The sequence below is a fragment of the Bombina bombina genome, chromosome 4 (genome assembly GCF_027579735.1).
Source record: "Bombina bombina isolate aBomBom1 chromosome 4, aBomBom1.pri, whole genome shotgun sequence".
Lineage (NCBI taxonomy): Eukaryota > Metazoa > Chordata > Amphibia > Anura > Bombinatoridae > Bombina > Bombina bombina.
Window position 1 is genome coordinate 211,257,781 of NC_069502.1, and position 21,844 is coordinate 211,279,624.

General features: G+C 37.5%; 1 protein-coding gene across 6 annotated transcripts in view; it reads left to right on the top strand.

Moving 5' to 3' along the window:
- LOC128656084 (alpha-1,4-N-acetylglucosaminyltransferase-like) overlaps nucleotides 1–21,844 on the top strand; it is a 179,920-nt gene that overhangs the window by 140,956 nt on the left and 17,120 nt on the right. For all 6 annotated transcript variants that reach the window (XM_053709766.1, XM_053709770.1, XM_053709764.1 and 3 more), the window contains exon 2: nucleotides 17,517–17,974. In XM_053709766.1, the coding sequence (XP_053565741.1) occupies nucleotides 17,531–17,974 (444 nt within the window). In that variant the 5' untranslated portion in view covers nucleotides 17,517–17,530. The remainder of the gene's footprint in view (nucleotides 1–17,516; nucleotides 17,975–21,844) is intronic.

Genomic DNA, 21,844 nt, shown 5'->3' on the forward strand with positions numbered 1-21,844 from the left:
CTTTACATTTTTCATATAAGCTTTGAATACTTTGATTTGTCATATACATAAGAAATAATTCAGAAACTTGTTTTCCTATAATGTGTTAAAGGGACAGTCTAGGCCAAAATAAACGTTCATGATTCAGATAGAGCATGTAATTTTAAACAATTTTCCAATTTTCTTTTATCACCAATTTTGCTTTGTTCTCTTGGTATTCTTAGTTGAAAGCTTAACCTAGGAGGTTCATATGCTAATTTCTTAGATCTTGAAGCCCACCTCTTTCAGATTGCATTTTAACAGTTTTTCACCACTAGAGGGTGTTAGTTCACATATTTCATATAGATAACATTGTGCTCGTGTACGTGAAGTTATCTGGGAGCAGGCACTGATTGGCTAGACTGCAAGTCTGTCAAAAGAACTGAAAAAAGGGGCAGTTTGAAGAGGCTTAGATACAAGATAATCACAGAGGTTAAAAGTATATTATTATAACTGTGTTGGTTATGCAAAACTGGGAAATGGGTAATAAAGGGATTATCTATCTTTTAAAACAATAAAAATTCTGGTGTAGACTGTCCCTTTAATAGCTCATGGGATACATGCTTAATCTTTTGTGCTTCAATTGTATTTGTTTGTTTTATGCACACATGCAAAACACATGGGCACTATATAGCTCTACACCATTTTATGTCAAAATAATTATTTTGAAAATTAACACTTTTTTATACTACTATATATCAAAAATACCTAAACCAGCTCACTTTTTCTATTGTTGTACTCTTTGTCCAATTCGACATCAAGGTATAAAATTAGAGATATAAACTATTGTAATAATACAATAGTCAGGTAGCGCCACAAAAGTATAAATATCAATTATAAAAAACCAAGAGCAAATAGCCCCCCCCTGCAAGCACAATAAAAGGCAGGTATAGAGGATATAATATACTAAAAAAAACATTCAAAGCAAACACCAAATAAACAATGAAAAACAAATGATAAAATAAAGAAAAATGAATGATAACATTTTTGATAGAATGCACAGTCTATTTCACAAAATGTCTTTAAAAGAAACAAATACTTGTATCTTTCTCCTGATCAGTTCTTGTCTTTATGTGTCCGCCATGCAGCTCCCTTCCAATCACTGGTGTGATCTCCGTGAGAAGAGGTGTACAAGAAGAAATCTGTAGATACAGAAAAGGGGGGTGGAGCGCAGCCAGGGGGACACAAACCAATCTAAGTGCAGATTAAAAGATATATTCTACTTTATTCACAAAAAAACAGCAAGATGTACACTTACAGACTTCACCCTCAAACATATGAGGTATGTAATGGCACATTCATATCGATGTCCACAGATAAGCAATAATCCACATTTAATGTTAAGTGAAGTTCAAGTGATTCTTATAATGCTGTGTACACTTAGCCCACTACAGACTAACAGGGGTTTTCCTGGTTGTAATAAACTTGGTACGCATATAGCGTTCTTTCCCCACAGTCACACTGTTACTTATAGCCAGGGCCATAGTTATTAACGGTCACGTAAGATAATGTACAAACAAGGAGGAGGTAATACCGTGGCAGCCGTAGTCCTATTTTAGAAAGTCGGCTTCGGATCCGCCGCTGCACACAGCTCACCTGTGTCCTCCGTCTACAAGATGGGCGTGGCCTTACTCATTTCGCTGGATTCCTCCCAGCTTCATCAGAGGCCGATGAAGCTGGGAGGAGCCCAGCGAAATGCGTAAGTATTTAATCTGCACTTAGATTGGTTTGTGTCCCCCTGGCTGCACTCCACCCCCCTTTTCTGTATCTACAGATTTCTTTAAGGTATAAAATTAAGTGAAATTTCAGTCATAGATTTTATAACTTTTCTTCATTTTGTTATCCAAGTAGATAAACTAGTAATTTTCCCAATTTTTAAATTTTGTAGAAGGCATAGGGCTCCATTTATAAAGCAACAGATGCATCTTCTAAACCCTTGTAGTGAGCATGCAAATACAATAAGCCGTGGTCATAAGATTTTTGCCACTCCATAGGTGGTGAAGTTAAACCACACTGTACTGATTAATTCAGGATGATTGGCAACCATTGCTTTCATGCAATTGGTTGTGTAAGTGAAGAGGAAGTACTGTGCAAGTGCTTGCTTATATCACTAGGAGGTGCAGAAGGTAAGAGTTTAACCCTTTACCTGCCACAGTAAACACTGGAAAACAGTTTATATAACTACAAGTATTAATTTAATACATTGGGGGATGCTCTGAATATCAAAAGCACCAACTACCCTAAATAACTCTTTCGACAAGCTCCCCTGTAATATAAATGCCAATCAAACCAGATCAAAGCTCAACTCACTATGGGGCATATCTATCAAGCTCCGTATGGAGCTTGAGGGCCCGTGTTTCTGGTGAGCCTTCAGACTCGCAAGAAACACCAGTTATGGAGCAGCAGTCTTAAGACCACCACTCCATAGCTTGTGCACCTGCTCTGATGAGGCGGACAGAAATTGCCGCAATTCAACCCGATTGAATACGATCAGGTTGATTGACACCCCCTGCAGGGGGGGCGTTGCACCAGCAGTTTACAAGAGCTGCTGGTGCAATGCTGAATGCGGAGAGCATATTGCTTTCCGCATTCAGCGAGTTCTGATGGACATGATCCTCAATGTCGGATCATGTTGGACAGGCCTTTCATAAATAGGCCCCTTTATATGATCTGTAATATTATTATATAATCCATAAATTCGATATAAAAGTTCTATGCCTATGTACGGGGGGATCCTCTAATCCTCCAAGAATTGTTAATGTTGCATTAACTCTATCCCCCAACTATAGTCCAATCACTACAGATCTCTATTACATACTGAAAATAACAATTTGGCCCTACACCTCTCAATTGCAATACATTTCTATCTCGCTCCATTTCATTAACCCTAAACCCAAATATGTACCCTAGGTAACCATAATGACAACTTTATCCTCATTAAAATTAGACCCCAGCTGCCTAATAACTTATCTTATATAACATTTAAAGGGTTAGTAAATTCACACATTGTTAAAGCTTACGCTATCTTCCTCTATAACATTACATTTGAACCGCATTGTTAATTTAAAAAAAATATTAATTTTAAAATGTTTTATTAAATATTAATTTTTCCATTCTAACTGTTAATGGACGTCCATACTCCAACTCCTCTATGACATCTCAAATGTGGGCGGTATAGACCAACCCTGTACTTCCCACATGCTAATTAAGTGACGCCCAGTTTTCCTCCCACTGAAGCTCGCTCACGCTTCTGTGTCAACAGAGTGGCTTTTTATTCTGACAATGCTACTGTGCATGCGTCTATGTCATAGATATACATCAATACCATATGCAGAGCTTCACTATTTTATTTAGATAGATGCGTCTTCTGAAGAATCAAGGGCGCGATTCGATAAAGATCGTAGTTTGCGGCGCAAGCGAGGGAACCCCCGCCACCCGTAGTTTCAGCTTGCAACTCGAGCTATACTATATACAGCGCCGTCAGAGGCTAAAGTGCCGTAAGTCTGACAAACCAGCGATGTCCAGAAATCTGCGTAAGCACAAATTTCTGGAGTCGCCAGTGACTTACGGCACCTCCTAAACAAAGCCCGACACGTCTAACCCTCTATCCGCTATCCCCCCTCACTATCTTAACAATAAAAATTTTTATTAACCCCTAAACCGCCACTCCCAGACCCCGCCGCCACCTAATAAAGTTATTAACCCCTAAACCGCCGCTCCCAGACCCCGCCGCCAGCTATATAAAATCTATAACCCCCTAATGTGAGCCCCTACCCCGCCGCCATCTACCTTACCTACCTCCTAAAGGGAGCCCCTTACACCGCCGCCATCTACCTTACCTACCCCCTAAAGTGAGCCCCTTACACCGCCGCCATCTACCTTACCTACCCCCTAAAGTGAGCCCCTTACCCCGCCGCCAACTATTTTATAAATATTAACCCCTAATTTAATCCCCCTACACCGCCGCCGCCTATATTAAACACATTAACCCCTAATCTAATCCCCCTACACCGCCACCAGCTGTATTAACTATATTAACCCTAATTATATTAGGGTTAACATAGTTAATATAGTTATTATATTATATATATTAACTATATTAAGCCTAATTATATTAGGGTTAATATAGTTAATATCGTTATTATATTATATATATATATTAAGTATAATAACCCTATCTAACGCTAACATCCCTAACTAAATTCTTATTAAAATAGATCTAATTAATATTAATATTATTAATTAAAATATTCCTATTTAAATCTAAATACTTACCTATAAAATAAACCCTAAGATAGCTACAATGTAATTAATAATTACATTGTAGCTATTTTAGGGTTTATATTTATTTTACAGGTAACTTGGTATTTATTTTAACTAGGTACAATAGCTATTAAATAGTTAATAACTATTTAATAGCTACCTAGTTAAAATAATTACCAATTTACCTGTAAAATAAATCCTAACCTAAGTTACAAATACACCTACACTATCAATAAATTAAATAAACTACAAATATCTAAACTAAAATACAATAAAATAAACTAAAGTAAATTACAAAAAAAACAAACACTAAATTACAAAAAATAAAAAAAAATTACAAGATTTTTAAGCTAATTACACCTATTCTAAGCACCCTAATAAAATAATAAAACCCCCCAAAATAAAAAAATGTCCCTACCCTATTCTAAATTAAAAAAGTTCACAACTCTTTTACCTTACCAGCCCTTAAAAGGACCTTTTGCGGGGCATGCCCCAAAGAAAACAGCTCTTTTGCCTGTAAAAAAAAAACCACAATACCACCCCCAACATTACAACCCACCACCCACATACCCCTATTCTAAACCCACCCAAACCCCCCTTAAAAAAACCTAACACTACCCCCCTGAAGATCTCCCTACCTTGTCTTCACCCAGCCGGGCAGAACTCTTCATCCGATCCGGGCGATGTCCAATCAAGCGGCAGAGAAGTCTTCTTCCATCCGGGCGATATCTTCAATCAAGCGGCAGTGAAGTCTTCTTCCATCCGGGCGATGTCTTCAATCAAGCGGCAGTGAAGTCTTCTTCCATCCGGGCGATGTCTTCAATCAAGCGGCAGTGAAGTCTTCTTCCATCCGGAGATGTCTTCAAGCAAATCGGCATCTTCAATCTTCTTTCTTCGCTCCTCCGCCGCGGAGCATCCATCCGGCACAAAGACCGAACGAGGAATGAGGTACCTTTAAATGACGTCATCCAAGATGGCGTCCATCGAATTCCGATTGGCTGATAGGATTCTATCAGCCAATCGGAATTAAGGTAGAAAAATCTGATTGGCTGATTGAATCAGCCAATCAGATTCAAGTTCAATCCGATTGGCTGATTGGTTCAGCCAATTGGATTGAACTTGAATCTTATTGGCTGATTCGATGCCACTTGATTGAAGACATCCCCCAGATGGAAGAAGACTTCTCTGCCGCTTGATTGGACATCGCCCAGATCGGATGAAGAGTTCTGCCCGGCTGGGTGAAGACAAGGTAGGGAGATCTTCAGGGGGGTAGTGTTAGGTTTTTTTAAGGGGGGTTTGGGTGGGTTTAGAATAGGGATATGTGGGTGGTGGGTTGTAATGTTGGGGGGTGGTATTGTGTTTTTTTTTTACAGGCAAAAGAGCTGTTTTCTTTGGGGCATGCCCCGCAAAAGGCCCTTTTAAGGGCTGGTAAGGTAAAAGAGCTGTGAACTTTTTTAATTTAGAATAGGGTAGGGAATTTTTTTTATTTTGGGGGGCTTTATTATTTTATTAGGGGGCTTAGAATAGGTGTAATTAGCTTAAACATCTTGTAATTTTTTGTAATTTAGTTTTTGTTTTTTGTAATTTAGTTTAGTTTATTTTATTGTATTTTAGTTTAGATATTTGTAGTTTATTTTATTTATTGATAGTGTAGGTGTATTTGTAACTTAGGTTAAGATTTATTTTACAGGTAAATTGGTAATTATTTTAACTAGGTAGCTATTCAATAGATATTAACTATTTAATAGCTATTGTACCTAGTTAAAATAAATACCAAGTAACCTGTAAAATAAATATAAACCCTAAAATAGCTACAATGTAATTATTAATTACATTGTAGCTATCTTAGGGTTTATTTTATAGGTATTTAGATTTAAATAGGAATATTTTAATTAATAATATTAATATTAATTAGATCTATTTTAATAAGAATTTAGCTAGGGATGTTAGAGTTAGATAGGGTTATTATACTTAATATATATATATATATAATATAATAACGATATTAACTATATTAACTCTGGACTTCCGGAGGAGGAGCCCATGCTGCACGCTGCTCCTGGTTTCAGCGGCAAGCAAGAGCTAACTGTGACCACTGCTCCAAATCGAGATCAGCCCGTGACCGCTTCCACATCGGTTCGTTTGGGCAACTACCACGCTGCGGATTACACCGCAGAGCTCGCCGGAAGCCACACTAGTGGATACACTACGACCCGCACGCAGGGAATAGATCTAGGAACCACCTGTCTATCTCCACCAGAGAGACCCGGATGACAACTAGCGGTTTCTCCCTCTGACTGCCACCTACCTCCTAAGTATTGCCGGGCCCACACAGCAGACGACAGGACCTTCACCCTCCTGGTAGGGTGAAGTGGTCCGATACCGCCGGAATTTGCTACAGCAACCCAAGCTGCCGGAGGGTCAGAGTGTTGCTGCTGCGGAGCGATCCGTTGCTGGCACCCTTTACTCACCGGTTAGTATTGTGGCGTGCTGGAGAGCTGGAGAGCTGGAGACTTTGGCCGACACGTTGTAAGGAGTTTATGGAGTGTAGAGGCTGGTGAGACTCAGAGGCAAGGAGTTCAGCCATAAACGTTACCCAAGGAGTGGGTAAGATTTTCTTAAACACTGCATTAACGAACTGTAAAATATTTGGCTAAGGTGATTCCCCTGACGTACTGGTTCGCACTATTTTAAACTTGTGGGTTGTTTTGTCCCCCTGGAACACGCTGATATGACTTTGTCAAGATAAATAACCTGTTTCCTACATAATGAGCCCAAGTAATAACAAGGAAAAGGAGAACATATAAAGTAACTTTTTTTTTAGAACAGCAGGGTATGCAAAGCAGTGTACAGCATTTCTTTCTTTTCTTATGGAGGTGTTCCATCTGTGTAAAATCTTAAGGAAGAAGTAAAAAACAAAGGAAAAAAAAACAAAAAAAAAAACGCTTTATATAAATCCAGTAAGAAGAATATGCTTTAACCCCTTAATGACAACTGACGTACCAGGTACGTCATGCATTAACAATCAGTTAATGACAATGGACGTACCTGGTACGTCAGTTGTCTAACAGAGTGCTGGAAGTGATCACAATCACTTCCAGCAGCTCTGAGGGTATTGCAGTGATGCCTCAATATGGAGGCATCCTGCAATACCCCTTTACAAGACTCCGATGCAGAGAGAGCCACTCTGTGGCCCTCTCTGCACCGGTAGTGATGGTGCCGATGGTGCCTCTGACCGGTGGGAGGAGGGAGCGTGTGCGCGCGCGTGCACGATGCGCGCGCGTGCACGATGCGTGCATGCACGTGCACGGGTGTGCGTGTGCATGTGGGCGCGCATGCATGTGGGCGCGCGTGCACGTGCACATGCGCACATTAGCCACACTGACACCAATGAAAAAATAAGGGGAAAAAAAGTTATTTTATTTTTTTTATATTTAAAAGGATCTGTGAGGGGGAGGGGGTGGGGGTATTGTGGGGGGGCTGCTACACTACAGAAATAAATAAACACAAATAACAGTTATAAATACAATTAAAATAAGTTTGGTTTGTGGGGCCAAACTGGGTACTGGCAGACAGCTGCCAGTACCCAAGATGGTGGTAATTATGTAGGGGAGAGGGTTAGAGAGCTGGAGGGGGGATCAGGGAGGTTGGTGCTAAGGCAGGGGTCCATCACAACTAAAATATTTTATAATTTTTATTAAAAAAAAAAAAAAAACTCTTTTATTTAGTACTGGCAGACTTTCTGCCAGTACTTAAGATGGCGGTAACAATTGTGGGGTGGGGGAGGGAAGAGAGCTGTTTGGGAGGGATCAGGGGGTGGGATGTGTCAGGTGGGAGGCTGATCTCTAAAATTAACCCTGCAAGCTCCCTACAAGCTACCTAATTTAACCCCTTCACTGCTGGGCATAATTCACGTGTTGTGCGCAGCAGCATTTAGCGGCCTTCTAATTACCAAAAAGCAACGCCAAAGCCATATAAATATGCTATTTCTGAACAAAGGGGATCCCAGAGAAGCTTTTACAACAATTTCTGCCATAATTGCACAAGCTGTTTGTAAATAATTTCAGTGAGAATCCTAAAATTGTGAAAAATGTAAAGTTTTTTTTTTTATTTGCTCGCATTTGGCGGTGAAATGGTGGCATAAAATATACCAAAATGGGCCTAGATCAATACTTGGGGTTGTCTACTACACTACACTAAAGCTAAAATTAACCCTACAAGCTCCCTACAAGATCCCTAATTAACCCCTTCACTCCTGGGCATAAAACATGTGTGGTGCACAGCGGCATTTAGCGGCCTTCTAATTACCAAAAAGCAACCACAAAGCCATATAAGTCTGTTATTTCTGAAAAAGGGGATCCCAGAGAAGCATTTACAACCATTTGTGCCATAATTGCAGAAGCTGTTTGTAAATAATTTCAGTGGGAAACCTAAAGTTTGTGACAAAATTTGTGAAAAAGTGAACTTTTTTTTTTTTTTATCGCATTTGGCGGTGAAATGGTGGCATGAAATATACCAAAATGGGCCTAGATCAATACTTTGGGATGTCTTCTAAAACAAAATATATACATGTCAAGGGATATTCAGATATTCCTGACAGATATCAGGGTTCCAAAGTAACTAGCGCTAATTTTGAAAAAAAGTGGTTTGGAAATAGCAAAGTGCTACTTGTATTTATTGCCCCATAAATTGCAAAAAAAGCAAATAATGTGTAAACATTGGGTATTTCTAAACTCAGGACAAAATTTATAAGCTATTTAGCATGGGTGTTTTTTGGTGATTGTAGATGTGTAACAGATTTTGGGGGTCAAAGTTAGAAAAAGTGTGTTTTTTTCCATTTTTTCCTCATATTTTATATTTTTTTTTTAGTAAATTATAAGATATGATGAAAATAATGGTATCTTTAGAAAGTCCATTTAATGACGAGAAAAATGGTATATAATATGTGTGGGTACAGTAAATGAGTAAGAGGAAAATTACAGCTAAACGCAAACACTGCAGAAATGTAAAAATAGCCATTGTCATTAAGGGTAAGAAAATTGAAAAATGGTCCGGTCATTAAGGGGTTAAAAGGACTTTGTGAAGCTGAAGATTTTTGTGTATTGGTTGAACTTATTGAATTTATTCACTGTTGATTCAAAGATTAAATGTTTAGGATGGCTGGTATATGTAGCTGATCTTATAGCCAGACAGTATAATGATGTAAGAAACAGAATTCTTTTCTCCATTGGTTCTAATTTTGGCTTCTGGGAATCTATATGATATATCTGTGTTGAATATGAGAAAAAAATTGCTCTGTTTATTAATCACCTGAAGAAACGTATTTGTGACATCAGAAAATATTATAGTCTCACATAGATTTAGAGGTTAACTAGCAAAATCTATTGCCCCCTTCTGGAATATAGATAGAAACAGACTCTTCCCTTTGTTTCTTTCTCTGCTTTTTCTTTTTTCGCTACTTCATTTTTTTATTTTTTCCTTTTTATTTTTTCTTTTCCTCACTATAACACTAAGCAAGTTTGTAAGTTTTAGCACCAACACCAGAGGGACCTCCCCCCGGAAACACTTTTTTTGTAAAGGGAGGACAGGAATTGTGATTTATTTAAAAAAAAAAAAAAAAAGTTAAATTCACCGCATTTACATTTTTAAGTTAGTACACTACACTATATAGATTATCCGACATATTCTCACTTTTTTTTTTTAGTAGTATTAATAGTGGGACCTGTATACACAGGTAACCGATCACACTCACATATTAGTTGTGTTTTTTTATACACTACTGACACTTTTCCAGTGTCTATGGAAAAATTTTGCACGCCGATCACCAAACACTCCCCCAAAATGCCTGTCAAATCCAGAGAAAAAAAAAATAATAAGGGGGCTGATATGAGCTCTGATCTATGTGAAACCTCTGTAATAGGCAATGATAACCAGACATTATTAACGCAGTTTAGTAATATCTTCTCACCCCAGTTTGAGATAATTAAAAAGGAGCTAAATGTTATTACAATAGAACTCAGCACCCTCAATGTGGAGGTGAAACAATTCGCCTCCAGAATGGAGGAGGCTGAAAACAGGATATCCGACCTAGAAGATACAGTCACTAAGCAAGAAAATATGCTAGCCAAACAACAGTCCCAAATTCAGAATATGGAGTTACGTCTGGAGGAACAAGAAGATCGCTCCAGATGTAATAACATTAGGATACTAGGTATCCCTGAAACCCCAGAATATGACAACTTAATTGAATTTACTTCTTCAACACTACCCAAAGCTCTAGGGTTCCCCCCACATGTTTTACCTTTATCCATCGAAAGAGCGCACAGAATAGGACCCAAAAGATATACAGAAAATGGTTTAGTTAGAAATAGGGTAGGTATATTTAAATTATTGAAATTCCAAGATAAAATAGAGATACTGAGGCTATACAGGAAATTTAATACTTTTACTATTGATGATAAGAAAGTTTTGTTGTTTCAAGATTTTTCCAACGAGACACTACAAAAAATGAAAGCCATGTCACCCCTGTGCACAACATTGATTAACAAAGGTATAAATGCCCGCCTGATATACCCTGCTAAAATTATAGTAAATGAAAACGGTAATAAGATTGTATTCTCTGAGGCTGCTAAAGTAAAAGAATACATTGAAACTATAGAGTGATAGATGATGTTTAAATAGTATCTTATTATTCAAGATGGAGTCTTTTAATTGCCTTGTTAAGTTGGTTTATTTTGTAAGGAATGCGTGTTTCCCCCTTTTTTTTTTTTTTTCCCTCCCGCTCGCCGCTCTACCCCCCCCCCTCTCGCCCCTAGGGTAAGAGTAATAGGTGAAGAATTGGTAGTATAGAAACCAGGGAACGCAGAGTACTTAAACATTTAAGAGGGAAGATAGATGGTATGGGAACAGATCTAGTAAATAGAGTAAAATCTCCATCTCATTAACAAATATGTCTGATAAAATAGATAATCTCAAGATCCTTTCTTGGAATGTGGGGGGCATTACTAACCCAATAAAACGGAAACTAATAATTAAAAAGTTAGGTCTTCAAAAGCCAAGTATAGTTTTTTTACAGGAAACATATTTAAAGGATACTGAAATTTCCAAACTGAGATCTAGGTGGGTAGGAGAAGTACTAGCTACACCTTGTAGAAATAGGAAATTAGGGGTTGCTATCCTTATAAATAAAAATTTATCATATCAAATAACACAATACGAATTAGATCCTGAGGCACGGTACATTCTATTACAAATTCAAATTGACGGAATAAAATTAGTCCTCTGTAATATTTATGCACCAAATGTTTTCTCTAAAACATTTTGAGAAAGGATTAAAAGTAAACTATTTCCATTTGTAGCAGGAAAATTAGTAATAGGGGGTGATTTTAACCTTTCATTATGTCCGGAGATAGACAGATTTTCCAAAAAAAACCTTACTCTACACAATAAACATGCTAAATACATGAAAAAATTTTGCTATCATTTAAAAGTATTTGATGTCTGGAGACTGTACAATCCTGATCTGCATGCTTACTCCTGTGAGTCTAAAACCTATAAGACATCTTCTAGAATTGATTTCATACTAATCTCGGAATCTCTTGCCGTACAAAAAATGGAGCCCTCTATTGGGGATATAGTCGTCTCGGACCATGCGATCGTCTCGCTATCATTCCAATCGTTAATAAACCCAGCAAAAAAGAACACAAGCATTGCCTTCCCACGCTATCTATATAAAAATATAAGATTTAAGTTATGGCTAAAACAGATATGGAAAGATTATTGTACTCTTAATATATCATATTTTCAAAAAATTGAAACATTCTGGGAAGCTTCTAAAGCCTTTTTAAGAGGAGAAATAAAATCTTATATGTGCAAAAAGAAGCGGAAAGACAGTGCTAGAGAATCCCAACTAGCTAAACAAGTAAGAAACAGTTATAGGAAATATGTAGTTGACCCAAATAGTGTATACTGGGAAAGGTATCGGAGTGCTAGACTGGAAAGAGATCTGTTCTTGAAACAGAAATTTTTAGAAGAGGAGACAAAACTGAATTTACGTTTCAAAGGATATTATGGATGTTCAGCTAAACATCTTGCAAATCTAGTAAAGTGTAGAAAAAAGAAAAATCTTATATTAGCCATTAGAGATCAAGATAAGAGATATACTGAATCGACAGATATCAGCAAGACCTTCTTTAATTACTACCAAGGGCTATATACGTGCTGTTGTAATCATAAACAGAATCAAGAGAAGTTTTGGGCACAAATACAAATACCTCGAGTAGCAGAAAATCTTCTTGAGAATCTGAATGCACCTATTACAGCTAAAGAAATAGAGGATAGAATCGAGAAAACGAAATTAAATAAAGCTGCTGGTCCAGATTGCCTCCCGGCAGAATATTATTAAATTTTAGTGGAAGAAATCACACCTTCTCTTGAAAAACTTTATAATAACTATTTTATCAATAGTATCCCACCGTCAGAATATTTCGTAGCGGCTAATATCTCATTAATACCTAAAAAAGATAAAGATTTAGAGGATCCAGCTTCTTATAGACCTATCTCGGTCCTCAATGTAGACTAGAAGATCTTGACTTCTATATTGGCAGCTAGATTAATGAAATGCATGGACCAAATTATACACCCCGATCAGTCGGGATTTATGGCATTAAGGAACCCATCCAAAAACATGTGGAAAATTATTACCCTATTAGATTATATTTGGACCTTAAAAAAAGGTACTCGTAAAGATTCTAAAAATGATATGGCACTATTAACTCTCGATGCAGTTAAAGCATTTGATTCTATTGAATGGGATTATTTATTTCAAACACTGGGAAAGTTTGGTTTTAAAAACCAATTTGTGCGGTGTATTCGCAATATTTATCAAAGTCCTATATCTTATCTATTGATTAACAATTCTTTAACACCTGGGATAAGACTTAAAAAAGGTACTAGACAAGGGTGTCCATTATCCCCCCTCCTGTTCAACCTAGCGTTAGAACCGCTGGCTATTTGGCTAAGGGAAGTGTTGGAAGGGATTACTATAGGTGGAACAGCGCTTAAAATCTTTTTATATGCAGACGATCTTTTAATAAGTTTATATAATACACCCAAGTCTATTCCTAAAGTATTAGAGTGTTTAGATCTCTTTAGTTCTTTCTCAGGATACAAGATAAATTATAATAAAAGTGAAATAATGTGGATCGATAAAAGCTGTACGAAGACAGTTAATACTCCATTTAAAGTAGTTGACTCATTAAAATATTTAGGGATCTTATTACATAGAAATCCAGAAAAGTGGTACGATCTCAACTTTCAACCGCTTTTTCAGAAAATCTTTACAGATCTGAAACTTTGGGCTGTTTTCCCGCTTTCAATATCTGCCAAAGTTAGCCTTATAAAGACAATTATCTTTCCGCAGTTACTTTTTCCATTACAGAATTTACCATTAATGTTAAAAAAAGAAGATTTGAGGAAATTAAACTCAAGCTTTTCGCAGTTTATCTGGCGGGGAAAGAATAAATCACGAATTGCGTTAGAAAAACTGATGCAAACTCGCGAATACGCGGGATTAGCATTACCTAATATAAAGCTGTATAATTTGGCCGCCCTGGGGAAAATTGCGTTAGATTGGCTCGCTGAAACAAGCTGGTTCTCCACTAAGGATATTGAAACATTTTTAGTTTTTCCATTTTCAGTGAAAGCGTTATTACATGTTCAGATCAAAGATTTGCCTAGTAATATTAAAAGTCTAAGCTCGGTTAAAAATATAATTCAAGCCTGGCAAAATCTATGTTCTATTATAGGCCAGGATTACTCATTCTCTGAATATCTACCCTTAATGGGTAACCCTGAGTTTACCCCAGGGATTAATCAGAAGGTATTTAGAGCATGGTCTGCGAAAGGACTAAAGACAGTATATCAATTTTTTATAGAAGGTGCAGGAATAACTTCCTTTGATAATTTAAAGAGACAGTTTGATCTCCCAAGTAATAATTTGTTTCCATATCTACAAGTCTGTCATTACATCAAATCTAAGGATTGGGATGGTGGTGGGGCGGTCGCATTGTTTGAAATAAGACCCAGTATCACTATCGCTAGAGTTAAGGCCCCTTCAATATCTATACTGTATAGTATTATGCTGGCCAAGCAGAGTAATGCATGGATAGAAATCCTCCAGGATAAATGGAGTTTAGTGACTCCAGGGACGGATCAAGAGACAATTAGGGTTAGTTGTAAAATAGTTAATAAATGTAGGATACCAATGAGCTGGAAAGAGAGCCATATGAAACTTATTAACAATTTTTATTGTACACCGTTAAAATTGTCTAAAATGTTTACTAGTCAAACTTTTTCTTGTCCACGATGTCTCTTCATTAACGCAGACATTTTACATATGTTTTTTGAGTGTCCTAAGGTTGGACAATTTTGGAAGAAGGTGCTTATTGGTTTAACAATATTTTTAAACTAAAGATCTGCCTAGATGCAGACTGTATTTTTTTCCTTAATTATGCCAGTCAGGAAGTATTATTACACAAAAAAATCCTAAATATAATTATATTGTTGGTCAGACAATTGATAGTGAAAAACTGGAAAGCTAATAAAATGCCTAATTTTTTAGTGTTCATTAAGGAAATCCAGATGCATATATTGTATGAGTCCTTTCATCTTAGAGAAGCACAAGAAAAGGAAGTCAGGAAATTTTTAGTAGGATGGCTTCCGATAATTAAGACATACACGGAAAGCATTCAAAAGTCGATAGTATATCCATTTTTTAGTTCAGAATGTTTCGGTGATTTAGCGATACTGGGTGAATTTCCAGTAGAATGGATTAGGAACTATAGAGACACATAACATATTATCGTTAAGAAGCGAGACGGATCGAATTTTGTCCCTAGATTTATATAATGGGAGGGTGGGGGGGGGGAGAGGAGCTCGCGAGAGAGAAGGATATGTTTTCGTTGTTTTTTTTTCTTCCCATTTTTCCTTAGTTTTTTTTTTTTTTGTTGCTTTTTTTATATTTTTTTGTGTCAAGATAAAAAGTGCTTCAGTGTAAAAGTAGAAAATCTTGAAAGATTTGCTTTTTTTTTTTTGTTGTTGTTTGTTTTTTTTATTATTCAGTAGCCAGTAACTGATTACAATGTATTGAAGAGACCAGGGTTATTTTTTCTTCTTTTTTTTTTTTTTTTTTTTATATATATATTTATTTTCTATTACACTTTTTAGATAAGCTTTCTTATATTTAAGTATATATACTACGGTGGTTTATAATGTATGTAGTAGATCCTAACTTGTCGTATTTTGCCAGATTGAAAGGGATGGTATGTGTGAAACCTTAAAATGCCTGGTATGTTTTTTTTGGGGGGGGTTTTTTATTTATCACCCTGCGAGGTGGTCTTACTCCTGTAATATGTTTTAATTTGATACTGTGTGTTTTTTCTTTTACACTGTTGGCACGTATAAATAAATAATAATAAAAAAAAAAAATATATATATTAACCCTAATATAATTAGGGTTAATATAGTTAATATATATAATATAATAACTATATTAACTATATTAACCCTAATATAATTAGGGTTAATATAGTTAATATAGCTGGCGGCGGTGTAGGGGGATTAAATTAGGGGTTAATATTTATAAAATAGATGGCGGCGGTGTAAGGGGCTCACTTTAGGGGGTAGGTAAGGTAGATGGCGGCGGTGTAAGGGGCTCACTTTAGGGGGTAGGTAAGGTAGATGGCGGCGGGGTAGGGGCTCACTTTAGGGGGTATGTAATGTAGCTGGCGACGGTGTAGGGGGATCACATTAGGGGGTTATACTTTTAATGTAGGTGGCTGCGGGGTCTGGGAGCGGCGGTTTAGGGGTTAAATACTTTATTAGGGATTGCGGGGGGGATCGTGGTTGACAGGTAGATAGACATTGCACATGCGTTAGGTGTTAGGTTTTATTTAGCAGGTAGTTTAGGGAGTTACAGGGCTCCAATAGACGTAGTAAGCGTAAGGCTTACTACGGCTGCATTTTGTGGTGAGGTGAAAATGGAGTAAGATTTCTCCATTTTTGCCACATAAGTCCTTACGCTGTATATTGGATACCAAACTGCACTGGTTTGGTATACCTGCCTATGGCCCAAAAAACTACGGGCGAAGGCAAAAATATACGAGCGTAACTTCTAGGTTACGCTGTATATGTGATACCAAACCAGCGCAAATTTCGGCGTCGCCGGCTTTTGCGGGCAACGCTGCATATCGGGCCCCAAATGCGCAATTGCAAAATTTGGCGCTTGATCTATTGTATACAATGTTGGAAGCATCGATCGCTTCCCGTGAACGTAGGATTATGGGCATGCACATAACTTAGAAAAGAGGAGAACTGAAGAAGATGATCGTGTGCGCGTTCACTAATCTGGTGCATAGCGTGTCAGATATCATCACTATAGGTTGATCTCTAATTCTTAAAAACTAGAAAAAAAAGTGGCGGTTTTGTAGCCAGACAGTGAACACATAAGGGGTAAAAGTTTAGCGATCAAATAAATAGTATACAAAAAAAGTTTTTTTTTAAATTGATAAATGAAACTTATGTTGAATACATGTTGCACATGTAATTTTTAGGTTTACATTTCTGAGTATACTGTCCCTTTAAAGGATTCTTTATAATTCATACAGGCTTAGAACTGTATGGTCAAAAGCATGCAATAGCTATAAAGACATACATTTGCCTAGAGGATTTTTATGTTTGTAAAATAAGGTTTATAATGGAAGGAGCAACAAAGTGGATGATAACTGACAGTAAAGAGAGAAATGATTGTGCTTACTGATATATTATAATTCCTTGAACACAAGATTAGATGAAACTAATTCTATTCTATATGTAAAGATTGCAATAGCATTTATCTGTCTCATATACTTTAATGAGAATCTTGTTGGGAAAAAAAATGAAAAAAAAAAATGAAAAAAAAATGATAGGATATTTTTGGGAGTGCCTAAAACGAAAGATTGTATGATAAGCTGTAAATGCAAATGAAAGCAGAATCAGAACTAGTATAACCTAAAGAAAGACAAATCCTGCCCAAATCTGAAATGTAAGATTGTGAATAAAAGGGGACTTTCTAAATCTGAAAAGAGTTTGACATGATTTTATTTTCTCCAGTGTTTCTTTATATGACCATAACCTTAATACATCTACATTTTTATCTACAGACTTTCATGAAGCCATTTTGTTTCTTTTTCTTGCAGATTGATCAACAGATATGGTAACCAAGAAAAATACCATACGTATCTTTGGTTTGTTATTACTCATGATAGGCATAGGCTACATATATAAAGTGACTTTTAAAGAGAGCACCTCTTTTATACCGTTTGTTGATATTTCCTCAAAAGAAAGCACAAACCTAAATATTTTCGGTTCAAGCAACCCTCTAAATCAAGGAAATGGCATCATATTTCTGGAGACCATGGACGTTTTGACACCAACTCATTTAGTCACATGCGCTGTTGAATCAGCAGCTCGTGTATACCCTGATCGCCCTGTCGTTCTCTTCATGAAAGGATTGGTCAATGTAACTTTAGAAGATGATCAAAAAAAAGTACGGGCACGTTTTCCAGCTCTCTCATCATTTGAGAATGTCTACATTTTCGCTTTGAAAATGGAGGAAATATTTAAGGATACCCCTCTTCTCTCCTGGTATTTAAAGGTAAGATAGTGTTAGCATATGACCACAAAACTAAAATAGGACATGTGTGCATCAAGCCTAACAAATATCCATAAATATTTTAACTTATATTCACATTACATCCATATTTTAGAAGCCACTTTAGGAAAGTAGGCATGGCTAATAAAAAACAGCTCTGAAAATTTACTTTTTATAGTAGACAATCAGATTTAAAAATTCTAAATTACATTTGATACAGTGTTGAGTAAATGGCTAGCTGTATTAAATGAGGATTTGGTGCTCATTGAACCATTTAGTTATATAATCCTTGCAAAATTATGTTTTCCGGAGGTTTATTCTTAGCTTCATTGGGCCTCCTGTGAGCCCCATGTTTCTGGCTTGTTCAATTTGTAATAATACTAGTCATGACAGACTGAATTTGTATAATATAATCTAACCCAATGTGTGAAAAGGCAATATTAAATGTCCAAATGGAGAGCAAATACACAACCAAGAATAACATCTTACCCTAGGAGACTTGTGTGTGAAAGAGTTGTAAAATCTATTTCAAAGAATAAATTCACAGGTACAGTGCTATAGCTTAGTAAAATACATTTTGGATATCGCTTAAGGGCTAAGCCAATCCAAGGTATTGAATTTTAAAAGTCCAAAGCCCAGCAGTAAATGCCTGAAAAGTATTTTCCAATGGATTTGAACTTAAGGCATAAGGCAAGAGTGCAATTTTAGAGTCTAAATTGTTTTTTTTTATTTGTATTTGTATTTCTGTTTTTACTCCAGCACCACTATTACCATATGCTTATTGCCTGCCTTTCCTAATTCCTTGAGCAGAATTGTATTTTTGTGTTCTACTCTAATAGTGGACAGTGAGCTACCATAAATGAGCCACTCAAAAATGTTCTAGCTCAAGTACTGCAGCAACTTCCAAGTAATATCAACAGATTTAATTTTTTACGGGACTCACCAGGACATATTTACAGTATCCGTATCCTATGACCGTGACAACTCTGTGTGACATTACTGCTGCTGACCTCTCTATTCATGAATCTAAAAAGCACTTTCACAGCTGATTTTATTTGCATAAACATAAATTAGTTACTCTTCCTACTAAAATAAATCTAACGGTTGCTGTCCTAGTCCCCCTCAAAGCAATTAACTCACAGGCACTCACTGCAATTAAATCTAACCATATTGCCCCCCCCCACCCCATCAGTTGAACTTGCAAATTATGGCCTAGATTTGGAGTTTGGCGGTAGAAGGGCTGTTAACGCTCCGCGGGTTTTTTTCTGGCCGTACCATAAATTTAACTCTGGTATCGAGAGTTCAAACAAATGCTGCGTTAGGCTCCAAAAAAGGAGCGTAGAGCATTTTTACCGCAAATGCAACTCTCGATACCAGAGTTGCTTACGGACGCGGCCAGCCTCAAAAACGTGCTCGTGCACGATTCTCCCATAGGAAACAATGGGACTGTTTGACCTGAAAAAAAACCTAACACCTGCAAAAAAGCAGCGTTCAGCTCCTAACGCAGCCCCATTGTTTCCTATGGGGAAACACTTCCTACGTCTGCACCTAACACCCTAACATATACCCCGAGTCTAAACACCCCTAACCTTACACTTATTAACCCTTATTCTGCCGCCCCCGCTATCGCTGACCCCTGCATATTTTTTTTAACCCTTAATCTGCCGCTCCGTAAACCGCCGCAACCTACGTTATCCCTATGTACCCCTAATCTGCTGCCCTAACATCGCCGACCCCTATATTATATTTATTAACCCCTAATCTGCCCCCCACAACGTCGCCTCCACCTGCCTACACTTATTAACCCCTAATCTGCCGAGCGGACCGCACCGCTACTATAATAAAGTTATTAACCCCTAATCCGCCTCACTAACCCTATCATAAATAGTATTAACCCCTAATCTGCCCTCCCTAACATCGCTGACACCTACCTTCAATTATTAACCCCTAATCTGACGACCGGAGCTCATCGCTACTATAATAAATGGATTAACCCCTAAAGCTAAGTCTAACCCTAACACTAACACCCCCCTAACTTAAATATAATTTACATCTAACGAAATAAATTAACTCTTATTAAATAACTTATTCCTATTTAAAGCTAAATACTTACCTGTAAAATAAATCCTAATATAGCTACAATATAAATTATAATTATATTATAGCTATTTTAGGATTAATATTTATTTTACAGGCAACTTTGTAATTATTTTAACCAGGTACAATAGCTATTAAATAGTTAAGAACTATTTAATAGTTACCTAGTTAAAATAATAACAAATTTACCTGTAAAATAAATCCTAACCTAAGATATAATTAAACCTAACACTACCCTATCAATAAATTAATTAAATAAACTACCTACAATTACCTACAATTAACCTAACACTACACTATCAATAAATTAATTAAACACAATTCCTACAAATAAATACAATTAAATAAACTAGCTAAAGTACAAAAAATAAAAAAGAACTAAGTTACAAAAAATAAAAAAATATTTACAAACATAAGAAAAATATTACAACAATTTTAAACTAATTACACCTACTCTAAGCCCCCTAATAAAATAACAAAGTCCCCCAAAATAAAAAATTCCCTACCCTATTCTAAATTAAAAAAGTTACAAGCTCTTTTACCTTACCAGCCCTGAACAGGGCCCTTTGCGGGGCATGCCCCAAGAATTTCAGCTCTTTTGCCTGTAAAAAAAAACATACAATACCCCCCCCCCAACATTACAACCCACCACCCACATACCCCTAATCTAACCCAAACCTAACACTAAGCCCCTGAAGATCATCCTACCTTGTCTTCACCATCCAGGTATCACCGATCCGTCCTGGCTCCAACATCTTCATCCAACCCAAGCGGGGGTTGGCGATCCATCATCCGGTGGCTGAAGAGGTCCAGAAGAGGCTCCAAAGTCTTCCTCCTATCCGGCAAGAAGAGGACATCCGGACCGGCAAACATCTTCTCCAAGCGGCATCTTCGATCTTCTTCCATCCGGTGCGGAGCGGGTCCATCTTGAAGCAGGTGACGCGGATCCATCCTCTTCTTCCGTTGTCTCCCGACTAATGACGGTTCCTTTAAGGGACATCATCCAAGATGGCGTCCCTCGAATTCCGATTGGCTGATAGGATTCTATCAGCCAATCGGAATTAAGGTAGGAATTTTCTGATTGGCTGATGGAATCAGCGAATCAGAATCAAGTTCAATCCTATTGGCTGATCCAATCAGCCAATCAGATTGAGCTCGCATTCTATTGGCTAATCGGAACAGCCAATAGAATGCGAGCTCAATCTGATTGGCTGATTGGATCAGCCAATCGGATTGAACTTGATTCTGATTGGCTGATTCCATCAGCCAATCAGAAAATTCCTACCTTAATTCCGATTGGCTGATAGAATCCTATCAGCCAATCGGAATTCGAGGGACGCCATCTTGGATGACGTCCCTTAAAGGAACCGTCATTAGTCGGGAGACAACGGAAGAAGAGGATGGATCCGCGTCGCCTGCTTCAAGATGGACCCGCTCCGCACCGGATGGAAGAAGATCGAAGATGCCGCTTGGAGAAGATGTTTGCCGGTCTGGATGTCCTCTTCTTGCCGGATAGGAGGAAGACTTTGGAGCCTCTTCTGGACCTCTTCAGCCACCGGATGATGGATCGCCAACCCCCGCTTGGGTTGGATGAAGATGTTGGAGCCAGGACGGATCGGTGATACCTGGATGGTGAAGACAAGGTAGGAAGATCTTCAGGGGCTTAGTGTTAGGTTTCTTTAAGGGGGTTTGGGTTAGATTAGGGGTATGTGGGTGGTGGGTTGTAATGTTGGGGGGGGGTATTGTATGTTTTTTTTTACAGGCAAAAGAGCTGAA